We start from the raw sequence: 21236 nt of genomic DNA, 5'->3' as shown, positions 1-21236 counted from the left end.
TATAGTTTCATTGAACTCCAGCCTTTTGATGCATCCTAATCTAGGTGTTTCGAGCAGAGTTGGCTATTATATGACCCCATGGGTCCACTCAATGCCCGAATCTTTGAATAGTCCACAGTCTCGAATCCCTGGGTAATGAGCACATTACCAACAGTTCATGTATGTTTATAAGGATATTAGATGAAACCAGAGATTTGTGTTTGGAGATTTGTGCCAATGCCAAACCTTGCTGATTACAGTGCAGGCTTGATGTGATTACCTATGCCACGGAATAAATATATTTATAGATGAAATAGTTGACTGAGTGTTGTCACAAGCCTCTTATGAAAGCAGAAATTCGGTACCCAACTAGAGACGATACAGCTATTACTATGGTCTAGGTAAAAATGCTTAGAAACAATACAAATGATTGAAGATAGTAACACCAAGTAGAGTCTTCTTTCACAAGTACATGATAGGTGTTGTATGAAAGAGCTTGCTTGTCATCTGATCCTTGAAGACAGGGACTCTGGGTAGAACTTGGAATGGTAGAGGTAGAGGGGGGACTATAGATCTGGAGGGACTGTGAATGAAGTTCCAGGGAAAAGACCGAATCCATGTAACTTGGCATTGTTGGGAGGAAGGCACAGACATGTCTTGGTGAGAGGTGACAGGAGTAAGATGGGCCAGTGAAGGATGTTGAAATCCATTTGTGAAATTTTTGACTTGCGGCAGAGAATGCTAAGGTTTCTGAGAAGTGGAGCTACAGCTTGGGCGTGCTTTGCCTAGGAATAACGGCTGAAAAAAAAGTGGAGATGCAGACGAGGGGGCATTTTTGTAGTGTAAATATTGTAACACATTATGAAAAGTTTCCCACTAGTTAGCTTGCATGTTGTGGGAAGAAAGAAACACTTTTACTTTAGAAGATGGCCGACTAAATTTAGGTTCTTTTGACTAAATATAACTTCTTTGGCCTGACTGATGACACAGGATATGGGCATCCCGAGAAAGACACATACACACCTACAGGAATACTTCTCAGCTTGCCTACACCCAGGCCCCGTTTTGCACAGTTGGTGTGTGTAAGTGTATTTTACTTGGCAGTTGTTCAGAAGGGTTGCATATTTTTGAAAAGCCACTTCCTGAAAGACCATGACTGGAAAGGGAAGAAAAATCCTAGCTGGTGTTGGTGGTAACAGTTCCGAGGCGTACCCATGTGAGCAGTGGTAATGATTACGGAAGCTCCTCCACATCCCCACGTGTTGGTGCTCTTGGTTGCCACAGGCTGGAATGATAATGGAGCTGAGAATGTGGGATTTTTGCAAGAACTTCCAAGGGTCATCTGGCTTTCACAGCAGAAGCAGATGACTCAGATCTCCCGGACCTTGAAACCTGCGTCTTTAGAGAAATGGGTCAGTCACTTACCTTTACTGTACTCCTAATTGGTCAGTGGCAAAACTTAGGCACCAGAAAAATGAAAAAGTTGCTTGCACACAAAAATACGTGGCCAAACAGTTGAAAATTTCACCCTTGCATTTCCCATATCCCTGATGAGATGGTTTCAGCTGTACTCCCTCTCAACTCTGAGAATATTTCAACTGCAACTTGACAGTGTGGATAGGTTGAGCAGCTGTAAGATGTGGCAAAATCCCTACTTCTCCCCCAATATATTACTAATGGGCAGGACTTCTACTCATTACTGTGAAGTGAGCTTTTAATGATTCAAAAAAAAAAAAAAAATCCTAGGAATACACACGGAGAAGGGCCTAGCAAGCCAGGCACTGTGTAGAGATAACTTTCTTTAATAATACCCTTAGTTGAATTCTCTAAACTGAACTCCCACCACGTCTATAAGATGGAAGATGTATCTGTGTTTTGCCAATGAGGAAGCAAAGGCACCGAGCAGTACTGTTAGCCAGCCCAGGATCACATAGCTGATGGGCAGTGGAGCTAGGATTAGAATTCAGATGGTTTGACCCTTAGCACCTCATAAAAATATTGACAGCCAAGAAGGTGCTATTTTTCCATTTTATAGTTGTGAAAGCTGAGGCTTGGGGAGGTTAAGTATTTCATAGTCACACAGCTAGTGACCTATGAAGTCACTGTTGTCCAGAAAAAATGTAATGTGAGTCAAAAATGCAAGTCACATATTATTTTACATTTTTAAACAGCCGTGTTAGAAAAAGAAAAAGGAAACAGGTAAAATCGCATGATTCTGTCTAACCCAACATACCCAGAGAATTGTCATTTCACGTAATCAAGATAAAAACATATTCACAAGACAGTTTACATTCTTTTGTTCCTAAGTCTTGGGAATCCGGTATGCTTCTTACACTTGGAACACCTCTCCATGTGGACGAACCACATTTCCAGTGCTCAGTAGCTCCACGCGACTCCCAGCTTCTGTGGCGGACAGGGCCGTTCTCGAGCCGTGCTTCTCACTGACGGCTGTGCACTGAATTCACGAGGGAGCCCAAACAACACAGGCGCCCAGGGCCCATCCTTAGAGGTTTTGATGTAATTGCTCTGAGGTGGAGCCTGGCCTTCTGGATTTTTTAACCACTCCTCCCCTGCCAGGTGACTTTGTCATGGTGCCACGTTTGAGAACCTACTCAAGGGTGAAAACCAAATCAACTGAGTCAAGCACTGTAGGCACTTTCCATTGGGGAAAGTTCTCCGAGTTTTCTGAACTGAGACCCGTTCAAAACTGCTGTCACAACATGCTTTGCTAGTTGACATTACAGAATACCCGGCAGTGCCCTAATTCATTAGTTTCTCTCAATTTACACTTCCCAACCTTTTGGCTGAGTCCCAGAATAATGTAGGAGAAGAAAAGGGATTTCTTTTTTCTCCTTGATCTGCACGCTGGTCTGGATACACACCAGTGCAAGTAAATTAAGACCTAAAGGTCTGTTACTTGAATTGAGGTCAGAGGTGTCAGTGTCCGTCTGGAAACTCTGAACTGTGGGGAAGAGGAAGTTGGGGTTTGCAAGCTGCAGGTCGTTGCCAGAATGAAACATGTCTGGTGGGGAACATGTGGGAAGTGCTGGGTGAGGAAAGCAGGCAATTGTGGCTCCGCTGAGGTCTGAAGGCTGCACAGCCCATGGTGTGGCAGGACGTCTATGGAACTGCTCTTGCCAGAGGCCTTGCACCTGCCCGAGTACTCAGCCAAAGCCGCCATGTGCCTGTGACACCCGTGATGCAGGCGTCAAAATGTCTCCCCTCGCCACAGCTTTACTTGTCCTTTGAATGCTTTGGGAGTCATTTGGAAACAGTTTTTTTTTTTTTTTTTTTAAAGATTTTATTTATTTATTTGACAGAGACAGCGAGAGCAGGAACACAAGCAGGGGGAGTGGGAGAGGGAGAAGCAGACTTCCTGCTGAGCAGGGAGCCCGATGTGGGACTCCATCCCAGGACCCTGGGATCATGACCTGAGCCGAAGGCAGACGCTTAACGACTGAGCCACCCAGGCGCCCTGCTGCCTTTTTTAAAAACCCAAACAACCTTACATTTCTGGACACGTTATTTTTCAGAGGGAAAAATGCTGGGTCTTCTGTGATGGTGGCGCTCTAGTTATATGCAATTTTGTTGCGTTTATTTGACTTAAAAGTAAGCAGGAGAACACACACAGGTGGCTGAGTCTTCCATAGCCTTAGCTAAATTGATACCATATTTCATTGAATCAGAAACACTGTCAACTGTAAGATGCACCATTACTTCACATATGCCACCAAAGACGGAGCTACTACACACGGTGCCTTGTTTTCACCTGGCATTTTTACCTTGTGTTCATTGAAAGAGTTCCTGTAGACATTAATTTTTACCCTAGGACTCTTTTGCATGAGTTAAAAGGAAAATGCAAGCAGGAGAGATTGGTTGGAGTAGTCCTAAAACTTCTTCCCAGTCCTTTTGATTTCCAGTCATTGGTGCTTTTGTTTTCTCATGAAGCCTTGTCTTCTGGCTGTCAATAGCAGCAGTGATTCCGCATTTCTTAAAAAACTGCTCCCCAAGGGGCGCCTAGGTGGCTTAGTCGTTAAGCGTTAAGCGTCTGCCTTGCGCTGGGGTCATGATCCCAGGGTCCTGGGATTGAGCCCCACATCGGGCTCCCTGCTCAGCGGGAAGCCTGCTTCTCCCTCTCCCACTCCCCCTGCTTGTGTTCCCTCTCTCGCTGTCTCTCTCTCTGTCAAATAAATAAATAAAATCTTAAAAAAAAAAAAAAATTCTCCCCTATTGGCTCAGGGATTTTCCTCCGAGATTGCCTCTTTGGATACACAATAAGTTTTCATTTCATACCCAAATCATATTGAAATCTTTCTGAAGACCTTTTAAGTGACAGTTTCCTGGCTATGCAGCCAGCTGGTTTCCAGTGCCTACTATGAGAACTGCTCGATCACATCCTCACACGGGCAGGCAGTGACTGTGCCTAATTGACAGTTTTAAGATGGATTCCAATTTCAGAGATGTTAAGGTAGGAAAAAAATGTGCTTCTTAGATGAATTATGCTATGTAAATTGTATTTCCACTAATCTAGGCTTCATCCACCTTGTTTATGTGCTTTAAACAATACTCAGTGAGATTTGCATGATGTTCCCTATTCTGTATTCCTAGGTTTTAATGTGCACTGGTGGATAAGCAAACTCCCCCACTTTGTTCTTCAACTCTAATGTGTAGCTACAAAGCCAGACTGTAATACTGTTTTTCCCGGCCTTGAACGTGTACATGAATCCCCTGGGAATCGTGTTAAAGTGAAGATTCTGATTCACTGGGTCTGAGGAGGGACCCAAGAGTCTGCCTTTCTGACAGGCTCTCAGATGAAGCCCACACTACGGGTCTAGGGACCACGTGATGAGTGGCCAGGCTTTACTACATCTGAGGACACAGTATGTCACTGAGGAAACTCACCTCTCCCAGGGGCGTGGGTGGTTTTGTTTTGCCTCCATTCGTACTATGATTTCAATGAAAATCTATGAATTACAAATGTTGTTACGTTGGGTAAAAACAAAGATGTCATAGGGTAAAAAGAAAACAGGAAGTTTGTGTGTATTGTTTTATGATTCAGGGAGAGATATTTCTTCCCCTTAATTTGTTTTCTGAAAGGTTTGTTCATTTTGTTTTCCCTTGCTTTCCTCCCCCAAAACCTTGGGCAACTTGAATTTATTAGGAAATCAGGTAATTGCAGATTAATAACCTACCCATTAATACCACATTAGTTCATTGTGATTAATAGCATCTCTTTGAATGCTTAATGAATTAGTAATGATGGACTGTTTGCTTTAAAGTGTCAAGAGAACATTCTGTGTAAGAAGGCACTACCCATAACAGGAAAATTAATTATATGCCAGTTGGAGAATAGCTTGTCACAAATAAGAAATGTTTGTTTGGAAAGGCTCACTGGTGTTCATATTTACACAATGAGAAGTATTTTTAAAACATGTATGGGCCTTTTAGGAAAATAAGGGGGTTTTATTTTCATCAATAGCTGAGATTGGTGTGGGAACCGATATTTCTGAGAGAAACACACGCAGGTACGTGCTGGTATACTCACAGGTTTGCTTCCTACCGTGGTCATTGCTGTTAAGCTCCAAATGGAACTTCTCCTACCTGCTGTCTATTCTGAATTCATAAGTTCACTTCCCCAAGGCCCAAACATTTCTTGTTACTAATTTTATTCCTTTAGCCTATCATTTGTTTTCTCTCTGGTTCCTCACTCTAATTTGGTGCTGTTGGCCATCATTGTTTATTTCTGTCTTTGCCCTACATCCGAGGAAGCGAAGGTCAAGGAAATTATGTGACTTGCCCAAACCAATCCAGCCATATAATTTGTCCCCCACGGATTATGGGTCTAACATTTCACATGTCTCCAATTTTAACCCAGGCGGAAAGAGCTGCATGAGCAGAGGCTTTGTTTAGATGGTGCCTTTGAGGAAACCCAAGAAGCCCAGTGTGACTGGAGCTCGGAGTCAGAAGGGAAAAGGGACAAAAGACAAGACTGAAGAGAAAGGAGGGGCCAGAGCGTGCAGGCCTGGTAGCCTGTGTGAAGATTTTCGCCTCTGTCCTCAGGCATCTGGGGGCCTGTTTGTAAATGTCACGTTGAGGGGCGTGATGGGTTTTGCCAGAGCACAGTGGCCACATGTAGAGAATGCCTTGGAGGAGGGAGTTGATGTATAGAGATCGGTTCACGAGGCCCTATCACGCTGTTCTGTTTTCTAGCTTGGGATCCAGATGAAGGCGGAGTTTGTCTTGTTACAGAAAACCTCAAGCGTTATTGGGTATTCTTTTCTCTGTGTTCTCCTCAGGACAACGTGAAGGGTCATTGTCTCTTCTCTCTAGCCCCTGCTTTCTTTGAACTTAGGAATGTACTTCATCAAGCACATCGGTTCCCCAGAATCTGCTGGGGAAGGCCCAGCAGCTGCGGGGGGGTGGGGGGGCAGGGTCGTGAAAGTTTGCTGTCTTCCTGCCAGCCCTTCGGCTCCTTTGGCTTATGCCGAAGGTGCTGTTGCTTCCCCTCTTTGGGATACAGAAGGGAAGAGACCAGTTCCTAATCCCTCACTGTTAGAAACCCCATTTAAGAAGGACAGCCCGGGGCATCTGGGTGACTCAGTTGGTTAAGGTCCCACTTTTGATTTCAGCTCAGGTCACGATCTCAGGGTCATGGGGTCAAGCCCCGCATCGGGCTCCGAGCTAAGTACAGAGTCTGCTTGTCTCTCTCCCTCTGCTCTTCCTCTCTCTCTCTCTCAAATAAAGTCATAAAAAAAGGGGGGGGCAGCCTTTCTTGATCACACAGTTTAGTTTGAACAGCCAAGAATAGAACCGCTGCTACTCTTAACTCCTCATGGAAGTTGGGAGTAAAAACAGGGGTTAGTTGGGAAGTGGGTTTTTAAACCTATGTTTACAGTGTTTTGATGCTGCTTTTACAGATGAGGGAGGAATTGTGAAGTCTAGAGCTCAGACTTTTTAGAATTTGAGGGATGCCGTAGGGTGTGGTATAAGCTGGAGTTGAAAATAGCTGTCCTGTATTTTTTTCACTTTGGAAGTCTTCCTGGCATCGTGTAGTTTTTCGTTTTTGTTTTTTGTTTTGGCTCTTGAACCAGTGAATCAACCCTCGCCTTTAACCCCTATCGCATTTCACCTTTGCGAAGGGAACTTTTTAATTAATTAATTTTTTGAGAAAGGAACTTTTTAAAGCTGGACTTTGCAGAACTGAGGAACTTAGACTTAAATGGGCCAATATGATGAAAACATCTCCAGAACAAAACAAAGTAGTGCTCTCCTTGAAGAATGTTGACAATTAAAATGAAGCTGTGGAGTGAGGAAATCAGCAACCAGCATTGACTTTGAGTGGGATGGGGAATGGGGGAGGAGGGAATCTGGGCTGGTGATGTTTCCTGGGATCACAGGCATCAAGAAAGACTGGGGATAATTGTCAACTATACTTCAATAAAGTTGGGGGAAATAAAGGAGCGCTGGTGAGTGCTGTTGGTTCTCAAAGTATGATCCCTCTATCTATAGCATTAGCATTACCTGGGAATTTGTTAGAAATGCAAATTTCTGGGCCATACCCTAGACCTATGGAATTAGACACCCTGGGGGAAGACGCAGCACTCAGTGTTTTAATAAGCCCTTCCAATGATTCTGATGTCTGTTCAAGTTTGGACACCACTGGTTTAGACTGGGACATGATGTGAAGAAAAGCGTTGGGGATCAGCTAACTGTGTCCTGCCCTAACATCACCAGGCCTCCCATCCCTGGCTAGGTGCCTCAGGAGTGTGTCTCCCTGGTCACAAATAGGGTGACAGGGCAAAGTGGATACATGGCTCAGCACAGTCAGTCCACCACTGCAGAAACACACCTCGATGTCACCAGGGAATGCCTTTCTTCTGGTTAGGATTGAGAGCTCTAGTTCAAGTCCACGATCGCATTGCTGCCTCTGGCTTAGCCACTTGGGGGCCTTGTTCTCACACGCAAAAGCAACTTGGCGCGGTTTTACTGGATACCTGATGGTTGAATGAACAGGACTTAGAGACCTGAACCCAAATCAGAGATCTAACCTTTACTACCTGAGTTTTCTCGGACAGGTTCTTAGGGTCTTCTCCCGAGTAGAGTAGAATGGGATCAGTGATACATGCTTCTTAGGGTTTGTGGGGGATTAATCGAGGTCATGTACAATACATGTGGCACAGAGCGGATGTTTAATAAATGAATGCTACCACCATTGGGTCCTTGGATGTTCAGGACTACTCCGGGAAGAACCCCTGCAGGGGGTATATAACCATGCATGGCCTTTCCCTTATAATGTTAAGATGGTGGAAATGGGCAGGACAAAATAAGTAATTAGGGTTTTTACTCTAGGAAAAAACTGAAGATGGATTTTAGTGACTTTAAACTCGCCACAGGCCTTACACTGAATTATCTGCTAAGATCCAAATTATCTAACTAGGAAAACGATTTTTATGAGTTAAAATATCGTATTGGTAGATTCGTTGTAATTCTATGCTGTCAAAGAGTAATGTTAACATTTAGTTTAAATTATTTTGAAGTTTAACCCTGATAAGTGTAATCCTTATAAATTCACTTGTAAGTGAACATAATAAAAGAGTTACCTTCTCTTAGACTTTTGTAGTGTCTGGCAGTTTTATAAAATTGATTTCATTATGGGCAAAGAGGTCTTTTGTGTTAAGTTGGGGGTATTTTTATGTTATTTGGTAACCCATGATTTAGATCGATGAATTAGAGGTTTTTAGTGCCCCTAAAATAATCTTTGCCCCTTTTTCTTAAGCTGATGCCAGCCAACAATGATCATTATAAGATGATCATAAAAAACGAACAGAGAAAAGGATTCTGACAGTTTCTCTCCCTGTATTTAGGTGGGAGTTACCCCAAAGAATGAGAAATATCAGTTCTTACTGCCTTTTCAGTGTTTCAGAAAGACTCAGGTGACGCCATGCCTGCCCAGCTCTGGGCAGAGGAGCGGCAGAGCTGAGCGCACCATTCGTGTGAAAACATGAGGGTTATGGGATCCACGGACCATGACTTAGTTAACTTGAATTTTGTTTTTTAATGAGAAGAGCAACAGCCTTTGCAAGCTGATTTAAAGTCTCCAGGTCCAGCTGCCTAAGAGTTTAATACCCATGCAGTGTGAGTTAGAAAAATGAATTTTCTCAGTACAGTAAATAAACTGAGGAGCCTGGAAACCAAACTGAAGTCTGTAGCCTGGAAAATCAACAAGGACTAAAAATAGTAAGATTAGAGGTGACAGTCTACCGTGGGCCATCCAAAGGTGGTTTTTAAGTACCACCAAAGGAGAAACCAGGCCATGATAGGATAAGTTTAAAAAGATATGTATTTCTAGAGAACACTGTGTTTGTTACCTAGGTGTGGAAGGGCATACCTTCCCTTAGAATGTGGATTCGACTTTCCAAAGTTTTGATTTTTCCTGTTTTGTTTTTTTCTTTGAACTAGAATTAGGACACCCCCCCCTGATTTCTAAGGGAGAAATGTTGGCATAATCTACCGTGAGATTGAGAATTCACCTTGATGACCTGTGACATGAAGGTTTCAGGATGCAGTTGCTGTTTGGGTTAAGTGCATCAGGCACGCAGCTTCAGCATTCATCAGTCTCCTAGCGAGTAGCCAGAGGATCCCCTTTAGACTAGGCATATAGAAGGGTTGTAGGGTTGGGAGAAAGAACGCAAAGAAGCATGTTTTGAGCTCTTGACTTAACCAGGGGACTTCTGAGTCTTCAGGAGTCTGGTCCTTCCTTTGGAATTCCCTTCTCCTGTTCCAGAGCCCTCAGTAAAGGCCCTGTCTCAGCAGAAGTGAATTTGAATGAGTGCTGCGTCTTCCCCCAGGGTGTCTAATTCCATAGGTCTAGGGTATGGCCCAGAAATTTGCATTTCTAACAAATTCCCAGGTAATGCTAATGCTATAGATAGAGGGATCATACTTTGAGAACCAACAGCACTCACCAGCGCTCCTTTATTTCCCCCAACTTTATTGAAGTATAGTTGACAATTATCCCCAGTCTTTCTTGATGCCTGTGATCCCAGGAAACATCACCAGCCCAGATTCCCTCCTCCCCCATTCCCCATCCCACTCAAAGTCAATGCTGGTTGCTGATTTCCTCACTCCACAGCTTCTGAGCTTAAAGGAAGTTGGATGCCAGCTAAGTATTTACCCCCAGATGGAAGACCAGGAAGTGGATGGTTGAGCTGAGACTACTGGTATGATGAAACCTAGGCATTCTAAAACCTGGTATTCCTGAAAACCGATGAACGAAGTCTTGGATTCCATTGTATGATGCAGAGACTGGGATGTGAGAAAAGGAGATTATGGATGCTTTTGTAATTGGGACATTGCTGATTATAACAAGCAATAATAAAAGAAGTCCAGATTCTCACAGTTCCTTTTCTGTTGGATGAAAAACTCTCAGACTTAAACTTTTCAGGAATTCAACTCTGCAAATGGGGAATGAGCACCAACCACGCCAAGCAGTAGGCCCTGGGTGCTCGAGATGAATGTGACCCAGCCCCTGCTCCACAGACGACTCCTTTTAATGGAGATCAGCCATTGTTAATGCCGGTTTTATGTACCGAGATGACTTTTCACGTCACAGTACTTGGGACCCAGTGACCAAAAATACCTTCTTCATTAAAGTTCTCCCCCTAGTTGCCCCTGTGAAGCCAGGCTTGTGTTACAAAGACATGGCTGGCTGTCCACACCATGGGCAGAAACGAATTCTATGTGGACTGTGGATATGAATGTGAAACAATAAGGATTCTGTAAAAAACAGAATATTATGACATTGGGACAGGCAAAGGCTTCTTATATGGGACACAAAATACGCTAACCATACACAGAAAAAATGGGGAACTTAGATTATATTAAAGAATTCAATGATTTTATTTAAGATTTAATGAGAAGAAAAAATACATAATATTTTTGTGTTATGTTTGAATTTGATGATCAGCAGCACTTTGAAACCAACTTGATAGTCTCAGGTTTATGGCACGATAGGTTTTTTGAACTGGAGTTTTCCTTTTCTGTTGTGACATGGTTAAGAATACCTGGAAGGGGGGTGAAGATTGAGAAATTGTCCAAGAAACAACACAGTTGATGATGGGAGTGCCCTTGTGTGGGTGACCCAGGAGCCCTTCTCAGCGCTTTAGGGACATTTTAATAACCTGAGTAATTGCCTTTGATAGGCAGAGTTTGTTTCCTGCTCATTAATTACACTCCAGGCTAGACTTTATTCCTCTTACCACTAATTCAGATACAGAGATACATAAAATGGATGCTGCCAGCCGATTGCCACACCACTGTCTGCATATCAGTGCTCTCCTACCTGCTTGGGCATGAGGAGGAGAGGAGAACAGAAAGGGTTTGACAAGTATTACCCAGGACAGATGAATTTGTTTTAAAAGCCACATTCTGGGGCCGCCTGGGTGGCTCAGTCGTTAAGCGTCTGCCTTCGGCTCAGGTCATGATCCCAGGGTCCTGGGGTCGAGCCCTGCATCAGGCTCCCTGCTCCGTGGGAAGCCTGCTTCTCCCTCTCCCTCTCCCCCTGCTTGTGTTCCCTCTCTCGCTATGTCTCTCTCTGTCAAATAAGTCAAATCTTTAAAAAAAAAAAAAAAAAAAGAAAAGAAAAAGCCACATTCTGGTACAGAAACCAGAATTTTGACACAGACAGGCATGCCTCACTTTATTGGACTTCCCTTTCTTGGGGTTGGCAGGTACTTCATTTTTTACAAACTAAAGACTTGTGGTAACCCTGCATCGAGCAAATCCATTTGGCGCCATTTTCCCAACAGCATTTGCTCACTTTGTGTCTCTATGTCACATTTTGCTAATTCTGGAATATTTCCAATCTCTTCATTACTCTTTTATTTGTTACGGTGATCCGTGATCAGTGAGCTTTGATGTTATCATTGTAATTGTTTGGGGGCCCCGCGAACCATAGCAGATAGCAGACGTAATTGACAAATGTTGTGTGTGTTCTGGCTGCTCTTCTGACTGGCTGTTTGCCCATCTTGCTCTCTCAGGCCTCCCTATTCTGAGGCACAGCAAAATTGAAATCAGGCCAATTAATAACCCTACAGTGGCCTGTAAGTGTTCAAGTGAAAGGAAGAGTCATGGGTCTCTTACTTTAAATCAAAAGCTAGAAATGATTAAGCTTAGTGACAGAGGTATGTTGAAAGCTCGGCCTCTGGCACCAGTTTGCCAAGTTGTGAATGCAAAGGAAACACTATTGAAGGAAATTAAAAGAGCTCCTCCAGTGAACACATGAATGATAAGAGAGCAAAACAGCCTACTTGCTGATCTAGAGAAAGTTGCAGTCGTCTGGACAGAAGACAAACCAGCCACAGTATACATCCCCTTAGGCCAAAGCCTAATGCAGAGCAAGGCCCTAACTCTCTTGAATTCTGTGAAGGCTGAGCGAGGTGAGGAAGCTGCAGAAGCAAAGTTGGAAACTGGCAGAAGTTGATTCGTGAAGTTTAAGGAAAGAAGCTGGCTCCCTAATATAAGGTGAAGCAGCGTTATCCAGTGACCCAGATATCCAAATTCTCCAGAAAATCTAGCTAGGATACTTCATGAAGATGACTACACTCCACATGACACATTTTCAGTGTAGATGGCACAGCCCTTTTTAGAAGCAGCAGCCATGTAGGACTTTAATAGCTAGAGAGGAGAAACCAGTGCCTGGCTTCAAAGCTTCAAAGGACAGCCTCTCTTGTTAGGGGCTAATGCGGCCCTGTGACCTTAAGTTGAAGCCAGTGCCTGTTGACCATTCTGAAGATCCTAGGGCCCTTAACGGTTATGCTAAATCGACTCTGCTTGTGCTCTGTAAATGGGACAGCAGAACCTGGATGACAGCACATCTGTTCACAACCTAGTTTAGTGAGTATTTTAAACCCACTGTTGAGACCTGTTAGCTCAGGAAAATACTTATGACTGCTCACTGGCAGTGCATCTGGTCACCCAAGAGCTCTGATGGAGGTGGACAGTGAGATTCATGTTGCCTTCGTGCCTGCTAACACAACATCCACTCTGCAGCCCATGGATTAAGGAGTTGTTTTGACTTTCAAGTCTTATTATTTAAGAAATAGGTTTCATAAGGCTCTAGCTGCCACAGATAGTGATTCCTGTGATGGATCTGGGGACAGTAAATAGAAAACCTCCTGGAGAGGATTCACCATTCTAGAGGACATTCAGAACATGTGTGATTCATGGGAAAAGGTCAAAATACCAACACTCCCAGGAGTCTGGAAGAAGCTGATTCCATCCCTTGTGGATGACTTTGAGGGGTTCAAGACTTCAGGGGAGGAAGTAATTTCAAATGTGGTGGAAATAGCAAGAGAACTAGAACGAGAAGTAGAGCTTGAAGGTGTGACTGAATTGCTGTCATGTCATGATTAAACTTGAAAGGTTGGGGAGTTTTTTCTTATGGATGAGCAGAGAAAGTGGTTTTGTTTGTTTTTGTTTTTGTTTTTAAAGATTTATTTGAGAGAGCACAAGTGGGAGGGGGAGAGGGAGAGAGAATCTCAAGCAGACTCCACACTGAGTGCAGAGCCCGATGCAGGGCTCAATCTCACGACCCTGAGATCACAACCTGAGCCCAAACCAAGAGTCGGACGCTTAACTGATGGAGCCACCCAGATGCCCCGAGAAAGTGGTTTCTTGAGATGGAATCTACTCCTGGCAAAGATGTTGTGAAGACTGTTGAAATGACAGCCAAGGATTTAGAATATTCTGTAAACTTAGTTGATAACGTAGTGGCAGGGTTTGAGAGGATTGACTCTAATTTTGAAAGAAGTTGATCTGTGGGTAAAATGCCCTCAAGCAGCATCTCATGCTACAGAGAAATAGTTTGTGAGAGGAAGTGCCAATCTATGTGGCAAACTTCATTGTCTTATTTTAAGAAATTGCTACAGCCACCTCAACCTTCAGCAAGCACCACCCTGATTAGTCAGTAGCCATCAACATCAAGGCAAGACCCTCCACCAGCAAAAAAAAAATATATATATATGTATATATATATAACTTGTTGAAAACTCAGATGATGGTTAGCATTTTATAGCAATAAAGTATTTTTTAAAATTAAGGAATTACATTGTTTTTTTTTTTAGACATGCTGCTATTGCTCACTTAATTGACTACAGTATAGTGTAAACATAACTTTTATATGCACTCGGAAGCCAGAAAATTAATTTGACTTGCTTTATTGTAATATTCACTTTTTTGCAATAGTCTAAAACTGAACCCACGATTTCTCTGGGGGTAGGCCTGAACAAATGATTGATATTTGTGCACACTTAGGGTTTTGGGAATGCCCTACTTAGCGTTGCATGTCCTCTTTTCACCTTCTCGTGATACACAGACTGCCTTGGGTGCACACTCAGGTACATATTTACTACTTTGAGTTCTTTTGCTCCCATGGCTTGTTTTTGGTCCTCAGGGCATTCTTGTTTGCAATCTGTGGAGTGTTTATAGCATTGGAATAACATCAGATCCTTAAATGGAATTTGGATTATTTACTTCCAAATGTTTCTCCCCAACAGTCCAATGACTGTGGAAGTAATACAGTGCAAAGGCACCTGATCTGATTTGAATAGAAATATATGTGGGTATGGTTTTAGAGCTTTGTGTTTATTAAAAAAAGAAAACAATCTTCCTTCTTGATCCTTGGGGCTAGTTATCTTGCTTTTATTGCTGTGATAATACACAAGAAAGAAACACCAAACAAGCTGAGACAGTTGAAAACGCCCACATCCAACTCAGTTTATTTTATTTGAGTCTATGTAGTTCTGTGGACTTGTTTCATGTACCGGTGCTTTATAAAAAACAGGACACAAGCTCTGGATTGCATTTTTTTTGTTGTTGTTGAAAGGTAGAACTTCTAGTTTAGAAGTAGAGATTCCTCTTCAGGGAATATGTAATTGTTTAATTAAGTTGATTAGCACGCTCCATTGTGTCTTGAAGCTATTCAGAGAACTGCGGGGGCATCTGTTGTGCCGGCACCGGGAGGCAGCTAGGTTGTTTCAGAAATAAGCTGCAATGCCTTGACAACGGCAGTTTGACACGGCTCGATGTAGGCAGTGCCACGGCGCTGCTCGGGGATGCTTCCTCTGGGCTTCCTGTAGGGACATGAATGCTCTTCGGTACGTCCAAGGTGTGTTTTGCAGGGAGGGGAGGAGGGGAGTTTTTATTGAGTCTCGCCTTTCCCTCCTCTCCTTCATCGTGACGGCTGGCATTTTCCACCTTCAAACAATAGCATGAGGGATGTTATAAATCGCACATCATTTTCTGGGTGGGCTCATGTTTATGCTGACAGCCATTTTCTACCCACGACCTCATTTCAATGGCCAGGACTCCGCACGTGTAAATGGACAAGTCTTCAGGAGATTTGGGGAGGCTTTGCCAATCTTGCCTCTCCATTTCCTGTCTAAACCGCTTCTCCCATGTCCACAGCATGTTTATGCAACATCGCATAAAACTTCTAATGGGCAGTTTCTTCCAGGTGACCTCCCTGAGAGGCTGGGCTGTGAAGAAATCTTAAGAAACCTGACCCTGAGGAAATTGCCTCCTTTGAGAATATTACTTGTTGCAGAAACAAGGAACAGAATTCAGTTATTTTTGGTTCTTGAATAAATGAATTCTGTTTCTTTTTATGTAGGTGGCGAAAACATTAACCCCCGCAGCAGGTCCGGTCTGAGTCGGAAATTGAACTTTTGGTTTCTCTGAATTAGGAGAACCTGGGGAAAGAGAAGGTTAAAGTTTGTTTGTTTTTTTTTTTTTATTTGAACCTCAAGCAACTTGGACTCGGTTCTGCTGTCTGTATATCTTTTATAGATGTGTCTTTTCCAGGGTTGTCTGTCTTTACGTTAGATTTTCTGTAGGCCAGGACTGTGGCTGTAGAATGACCTCTAAGTTGGCACCATGTGTGGGTGGTTACTAATGAATCCTTTCTTAACCTTCCTAGCGCTTTTGGAGAAATCCATCAGTAGAAAACGGGACACTGAAGCCATACAGAAAGCCAAAATTCTTTATTCATCTTGCATGAATGAGAGTGAGTAATAAAGAAAATAACTAAAATATTTAACACCCTATCCTTCAGAGAGTCTATTAATGTTTAAGGATATTGTTTAAGGAAAACGAGAACTACTAAGAATTCGATTAATGTTCAAAAATGTTGTTTGAGGAAAGGAACGATTCTCAAAGACTGAATCTTGACTCTCCCTGCCTTAATGTTCTGTTGCTGGCTTGATGGAGAAAATAGGAAAATAATTTTATTTCTTTGGCTTGGATTCTTTAGGTAGCAGTTATTCCGTGAGAAACGGGTAGGGTCAGGAGGGCAAACCCCACCATATGTGGTGCGGAAACAAGAATCCAGAGGCCCTGTCTGGTCTGAGAAGGAGCCTGGGAGAGAGGGCGTTTGGGAGTGTTGTGTTGCTGTATCCCATAGAACCTTACCGGGGTCTAGGAAAATCCAGATTCCCGGGTGGGCCAGCCTCCTTCTGCTTCTCCATCAGCCTAACAGGCAGCTTAGGTGGGTGTCTTAGGCCTGTCTTGGCATCTTGGGTCTGATTGGAGTTAAGGTTAACACTTGCCATTTTCTCTGGTGTGCTTTCTCAAGACCACTGCAGGAAGAAGCCAGTGCCTGTGGGAAGTGTGTTACCTTGTTTAGGATTTGGGGTATTATTTGGTGAGCTAGAAGAGGGTGGTGAAAGATGACCAAAGAGTCTGGAAGCATTAATTCACGGGTATTGGGGAGTGGTTGGCTTTCCTGAATGGTTTCCTTTACTTAGGATTGTTCCTTAGTCTTGCAGAGTATTCTCAGCCTAATATCGCTCATTGGGCTGTAGTGAGCCCATCTTTTCTTGTCGAGAATATCCAGCAGCTTCCCTAGTCAGCTCTCCTGGCAAGAATACCAAGTTCAGGCAGTCACACTGAAGTGTGAGTCAGAGGTAGTTCTGTCTCTGTGGTCCTGCTCAATCCGTTGCACCTCTCTCTAACAGCTGAAATGTTAAGTTGGGGTCTTATGGGGAATTTTCTCTTGAGAAGATATACTTGCATTCTAGTTTGGTGATCCAGTTTGCAATTCTAACTCTTCCTTTGTATTTGCTCCCTTTCAGAAGCGATTGAAAAAGCAGATGCCAAACCATTGCTACATATCCTGCGGCATTCACCTTTCCGCTGGCCTGTGCTCGAATCTAATATTGGTCCTGAAGGAGTTTGGTCAGAGAGGAGGTTCAGTCTTTTGCATACCCTTGCAATGTTTCGCGGTCAATACAGCAATTCTGTGTTCATCCGACTGTATGTGTCCCCTGATGACAAGGTGTCCAACGAGCACATTTTGAAGGTATAGTGAGGACTTGTTCATACTCTTTGTTCAGTCCAAGGTTAGATTTTTGGGGTGTCTTTCTGGGGAAAGAGACTCATCCTATCTCAGTGAAATCAGAGGATAAAAATTCTGTTAAACATTGGGGTCTAGAATAGTCCTTCCTCCCAGATTTGCAGAGTGTAACTCATGAACAAACCAATTTGGTCAGCCTTTCAGGAAGCTGGTGAGTGAGTTTCAAGTCATCTCTGATCTGGCCCTCAAATATCTACTCTGAGCATGTGTGGGGTCCCTAAATTCCAGTGGGGGAGCAAGCTGCTAAGACTTTCTGAACTCTGCTCTTCCCTACACCTGCTCATTCTCCTGACAAAGGAACAACAGTGAAAGACTCATCAGTGAAACAGCTTGGCAAGGATTCAAATAACATTTTTTTTTTTTTAAAGATTTTATTTGACAGAGAGAGACACAGTGAGAGAGGGAACACAAGCAGGGGGAGTGGGAAAGGGAGAAGCAGGCTTCCTGCTGAGCAGGGAGCCCGATGCGGGACTCGATCCCAGGACCCTGGGATCATGACCTGAGCCAAAGGCCGATGCTTAACAACTGAGCCACCCAGGCGCCCCTCAAATAACATTTCTTAAATTGTTTTGTGTTTTGATCCTACTGTATTTTTTGCTTCCACACTTTTTTTTTTAAGATTTTTAAATATTTATTTGAGAGAGAGAATGAGCAAGAAAGAGCAGGAGTGAGGGGGAGGGGCAGAGGGAGAAGCAGACACCCCGCTGAGCAGGGAGCCCTACGTGGGGCTTGATCCCAGGACTCCAGGATCATGACCTGAGCCGAAGGCAGATGCTCAACCAACTGAGCCACCCAATTACTTTGACTAATAATGAAGATTTTATTGAACCACTGATTTTTTTCTCCCAATTGTGTCCTTTGTCAAACCAGCAAATATTAGTGATATACTGATGATCAAATCATAGAAGTATAAAACCTTTAGAATATATTACCCTTTTCCGCTATAAGTCAACTTTTAAAAAGCCACACCATGCAGCTTATTTTTTGGTTTATACCAAGAGGCTGGCTTTTTTTTTTTTTTTTTTTTTTTCTGTAAAGGACCAGATAGGAACTCTTTTAGGCCCTGCGGGCCCTCTGGTCTCTGTCTCACCTACTCAGCTCTGCTCTTGGACCTGGGAGAGCACCTGTAGACAGTCTGTCCATGGACAGGTGTGGTTCTGTAGCAGGTTGGCCGGCAGGCTGTAGTTCGCTCAGCTATAGTCTAGACAATGGAAGTCTCAGGAAATCTCTAGGCACTCGAAGAATACCCATCTACCCAGGAGGAAGTTCTTAGTTCCAGAGACAGCTGTATTTTCATGCTGGGTGAAGGAACAAGAACATGGCATGGAGGTAGACCCTAATGCTATCCGGTAAGACGTGCTATACAAGACACAGTGATGCTGCCTAAGGGTCCAGTTGATCTCTGCCTCATGCTGATAGGTTACTCACTTTAAAAACCAACAAACCAGATTTTTAAAAAGATTTTATTTATTTGAGAGAGAGTGAGAGCGAGCGAGCACAAATGGGGGGGGGGGAGAGGGGCAGAGGGAGAGGGAGAAAAGCAGACTCCCCGCTGAGCAGGGAGTCTGACATGGGGGCTGGATCCCAGGACCCCGAGATCATGACCTGAGCTGAAATCAAGAGTCAGACGCTTAAGCGACTGAGCCACCCAGGTGCCCCAAGGCTATCATCCTTAATTCCAGAACTATTGTGACATCCTTTCAAACACTTTAAGTGGTATTTTGAAGTTAGATGGAGACTTTCAAACTTAAGTTTAAGTTTATGCACTCTATTGGGTGATAGAAGATTTTTTTTTTTTTTAAGGATTATTTATTTTAGAGAGAGAGTGCAGGTGGGAGCGCACACAAGTTCAGGGCGCGGGGGGGGGGGGGGGGGGGGGGGGGGGAGGGGGGAGGGACAGAGGGAGAGGGAGAGAGAATCTCCAGCCATCTCAAGCCAACTCCCCGCTGTGTACAGAGACTGATGCAGGGCTTGATCTCATGACCCTGAGATCATAACCTGAGCCCAAATCAAGAGTGTGACACTCAACCAACTGAGCCACCCAGGCTCCAGTGGGTGATAGAAGATCTTGATTCACACACAGATAAGTAGTTGCAAATGGCAGCCATTTTATTTTTCACCGATTTCTGGACCTACTCTAAGAATTTATCTCCTTAAACATTTTATTGTGGAAAATAATACAAAAGTAAAAAGAATAGTCCAACAAAATCCCATGTACTCATCAGCCCAGCTTCAACAACTGGCAACTTTTGGCAATGTTCTTGTTTTATCTAAACCCTTCCTTTTTGTGGGGAAGCTGGAGCATTTTATAGCAAATCCAAAATATAATATCACTGCCCTGGTAAATCAGTGTTTATCTAATGGAAAGGACTGTTATCACAGCCAAAAAGGTAACCATAATTCCATAATTAACATCTGACACCTAGTTAATTTTCAGTTTCCCTGAGTGTCTCAAACATGTCCTTTTAAAAAATTAAACAGTTGCTCTTTGATTCAGGTTCCAAATAGGAATCTCATGTGCATTTGGATGATAAGTCGATTTTAATCTACAACATTGTGAATTTGACTGATTTCAGTGCAACCTAATAGGTGGTGAGAGAAAAATCTTGTTTATAGGAGAATCACAGCTTAAAAAATGTAGGACAAAGAATAGCACTAAAAAGTTACCATTTAGGGGCGCCTGGGTGGCTCAGTCGGTTAAGTGTCTGCCTTCGGCTCAGATCATGATCCCAGGGTCCTGAGATCAAGCCCCGCATCGCGCTCCCTGCTCAGTGGGGAGCCTGCTTCTCCCTCTGCCTCTTCCCCTTCCACCTTCCACGCTTGTGCTCGCTTGCTCTCTCAAATGAATAAAGTGTTTTTAAAAAAGTTACCATTTAAAAATAATTCTAATGAGATAAAGGACCAAGGCAGCTACCATCCATAGTTGCTAAAACCATTAAGTAAATGGTTGGTGCGGGAAACTCATGATAGAGAGATCATACTGACATCAAAAGAACCCACATGTCAGTGGTAGCCTTGTTCAAAGCAGGGCAACCAGATTTTATATACCTTCTGATACCAGGCAGTGAGAAGCATACACTGTCATCAACGATGTCTTGCCAAAAGAAAAGGAAAAATAAAATGAACTTGGATGCTTACAGGAAACATGGGGAATAGAGGAACATGGTAACCAGTTTTTAACAGCTTGCCTTGCATACTTAATATTCAGTTAGATGGATCCTGGAAACACTGGACTGTCAGGGATAGAATAGTCTCCAGATACAAGAAGGCGCTCATGGACTTCCTGCTGCTGTGCTTTGCCAGCATGGTGACTTGTTCTAAACTGCTGTGTTGAAGCATGGCTTGGGACGGGGGTACAGCACAGGTTTGCTTTATTTTTTTTTTTAATGATTTTATTTATGTATGAGAGAGAGCGTGCACGCATGAGTGGGGAGGGGCAGAGGGAGAGGGAGAAGCAGGCTCCCCATCGAGCAGGGACCCCAACGCGGGGCTCGATCCCTGGACTTCAGGATCATGACCTGAGCCAAAGGCAGACGCTTAACTGACTGAGCCACCCAGGTGCCCCACAGGTTTTTATTTCTAGTTACATCTCTGTACCATTTTATGTGAATGAATAGTCACACACCTGAATTAACAAAATAGAGCTACAGTCTTCGTAAACGTGACATGGTTAGAAGTTCAAGCTTATGTCTAGATATGGTAGGAGAAGCTTTCTTCTGAGATCTGCATAAAACCCAATGAACCTGACAAGAATGAGCAAATGGGTCACTGCCGATGTTGTAGAATTTGTGAATTTTGCTTTTATTAGAAATAGTTAAAACCGTACAGAATTTGATTAAATATTTCA

General features: G+C 43.5%; 1 protein-coding gene across 2 annotated transcripts in view; it reads left to right on the top strand.

Annotated features, from left to right (window-relative positions):
- PHEX (phosphate regulating endopeptidase X-linked) overlaps positions 1-21236 on the top strand; it is a 221777-nt gene that overhangs the window by 24085 nt on the left and 176456 nt on the right. The window contains exons 1-3 of one of the 2 annotated variants that reach the window (XM_073901981.1): positions 15649-15743; positions 15956-16042; positions 17109-17335. In XM_073901981.1, the coding sequence (XP_073758082.1) occupies positions 16033-16042; positions 17109-17335 (237 nt within the window). In that variant the 5' untranslated portion in view covers positions 15649-15743; positions 15956-16032. Of the gene's footprint in view, positions 1-15648; positions 15744-15955; positions 16043-17108; positions 17336-21236 lie in introns of those variants that run through there. The other variant, XM_025857499.2, reaches the window with a different exon arrangement.

Source organism: Callorhinus ursinus, unplaced genomic scaffold, assembly GCF_003265705.2.
Source record: "Callorhinus ursinus isolate GAN/ISIS: 27379988/994484 unplaced genomic scaffold, GSC_fseal_2.0 scaffold16, whole genome shotgun sequence".
Classification (NCBI taxonomy): domain Eukaryota; kingdom Metazoa; phylum Chordata; class Mammalia; order Carnivora; family Otariidae; genus Callorhinus; species Callorhinus ursinus.
This window is presented reverse-complemented; position numbering and strand designations above follow the sequence as displayed.